Here is a 1,582-nt window from a genome sequence, read left to right as displayed (position 1 = left end):
CCAGAACAGATTGAAAACAACTGATCAGAATCCAGAACAGATTGAAATCCAGTGCATGTGACTGCTGTTTCAGCAGTGCCAGGCTTTAGAGACAGAGAAGAGATAATCATGGTGTCACCTTGTTTGTTCCTCAGAACGAGAAGCTAAGGGGCTTCGCTCGAGCTCTGGAGCCAGAACGGATCATCGGTGCCACAGATTCCACAGGAGAACTCATGTTCCTCATGAAATGGTCTGTATCAGCTGTGCAGTGCAACACCAGTGAACGCTGTTTGTCGAGGGGGATAAAAACACTCAGATGTTGCCGTCCAATGTTTTCGTTGACGCAGGAGGAACTCGGACGAAGCCGACCTGGTGCCGGCCAAAGAGGCCAACGTGAAGTGTCCGCAGGTGGTCATCTCCTTCTACGAAGAGAGGCTCACTTGGCACTCGTATCCCTCCGAAGACGAGAAGAAAGATGAGAAAAACTAACAGAGGAGGAGGTCCAGGAGAACTTCCATCATGCTTCTGATGGGTGTGGGGGTGGGGGGAGAAGACCAGCAAGACATTGTGAACTCGTCTTTTGGTGTAGTGTCACTCATCAGGGTCTACTTTTTGTGTGGATAGAATCAGTTCTACGCTTTAGATTTGCTTCATGGATTAAAAGACGAAAACAACGCAGTGTTAGTTTCGAGTAAACATTCGTCACTTTTAGTATCGTTTCCCGTCTGTGTCGTTTTTCTCCGTTTCCTGCACAGGCCGAGTGCCACGATTTAAAAGGTGCTCATTGCAAAGTCGTGACGACCGGACATAAGAAATCCACAAACCATAAATTACAAAACAAATCCAAACTAAATTTTTACTTAAAGATTTGTGATCGGATGCCAACTACCACGTTTGTTTACCTACGGAAACAGCCGAGGGGACTGAAAATGGGTCAAACTTGCGACCTTGTTTGTTTACATACCGACGTATTGATGTCGTGGTTTTCAGAGGATTCAGCCAAGTGATGTTTACGCTGAGCGCAGACCCGCATTTTAGATTTGAATATGTGGAAAACTACCAGAGTAAACCCTTAAACTGCACCACTTGATGGTGACTTCATGTTCGATTTCATACTTTGCAATGAGTCCCTTAAACTGGTTTGTTGTAATTAACTAGTTTTAAACTGTTTGTAAAAACGAGGGCAGGTACAGAATGTTTTTTTTTAATTTCCAGTTCAGGATGTCATCGTTTACTTCATGTAAACAAACCCAGACGGCACAAACTAACTCACTGTAATTTTATTTTTTACAAAATAGCAAAACATGAAGTCTTGAAAAAAGAAGCAAACCCTGAGCTGAGACTTGGGTGTCCCATTCAATTCTTCTTGGACTGAAAACAGTCGATTAGTTAAGAGTGATCCTTTTTATTGTGCCATTGCTTTTAAAACTTGAGGTTTATTGTGTTTTGGGAGCAGAGCTGAGTTCACGTTGGCAGTTTCCTCCAGACGTGTTTGGTGTTCGCTTAGAAAAGCTGGTTTTGTGATTAATTTAGCCGTTGTAGTCTTTGTACTGTTCTTCGTCTTGCTTGTCGCTTTTGGAAAATAAATCACTTTTTGTTAAAA

The 1,582-nt window shown here is 42.9% G+C and overlaps 1 protein-coding gene across 2 annotated transcripts in view; it reads left to right on the top strand.

Annotated features, from left to right (window-relative positions):
• cbx1b (chromobox homolog 1b (HP1 beta homolog Drosophila)) overlaps positions 1 to 1,582 on the top strand; it is a 9,074-nt gene extending 7,492 nt beyond the window's left edge. For both annotated transcript variants that reach the window (XM_037691252.1, XM_037691253.1), the window contains exons 5-6: positions 135 to 229; positions 327 to 1,582. In XM_037691252.1, coding sequence (XP_037547180.1) covers positions 135 to 229; positions 327 to 468 — 237 coding nt within the window. In that variant the 3' untranslated portion in view covers positions 469 to 1,582. The remainder of the gene's footprint in view (positions 1 to 134; positions 230 to 326) is intronic.

The sequence above is a fragment of the Nematolebias whitei genome, chromosome 17 (assembly GCF_014905685.2).
Source record: "Nematolebias whitei isolate Nwh7 chromosome 17, NemWhi1, whole genome shotgun sequence".
Taxonomy (NCBI): domain Eukaryota; kingdom Metazoa; phylum Chordata; class Actinopteri; order Cyprinodontiformes; family Rivulidae; genus Nematolebias; species Nematolebias whitei.
This window is presented reverse-complemented; position numbering and strand designations above follow the sequence as displayed.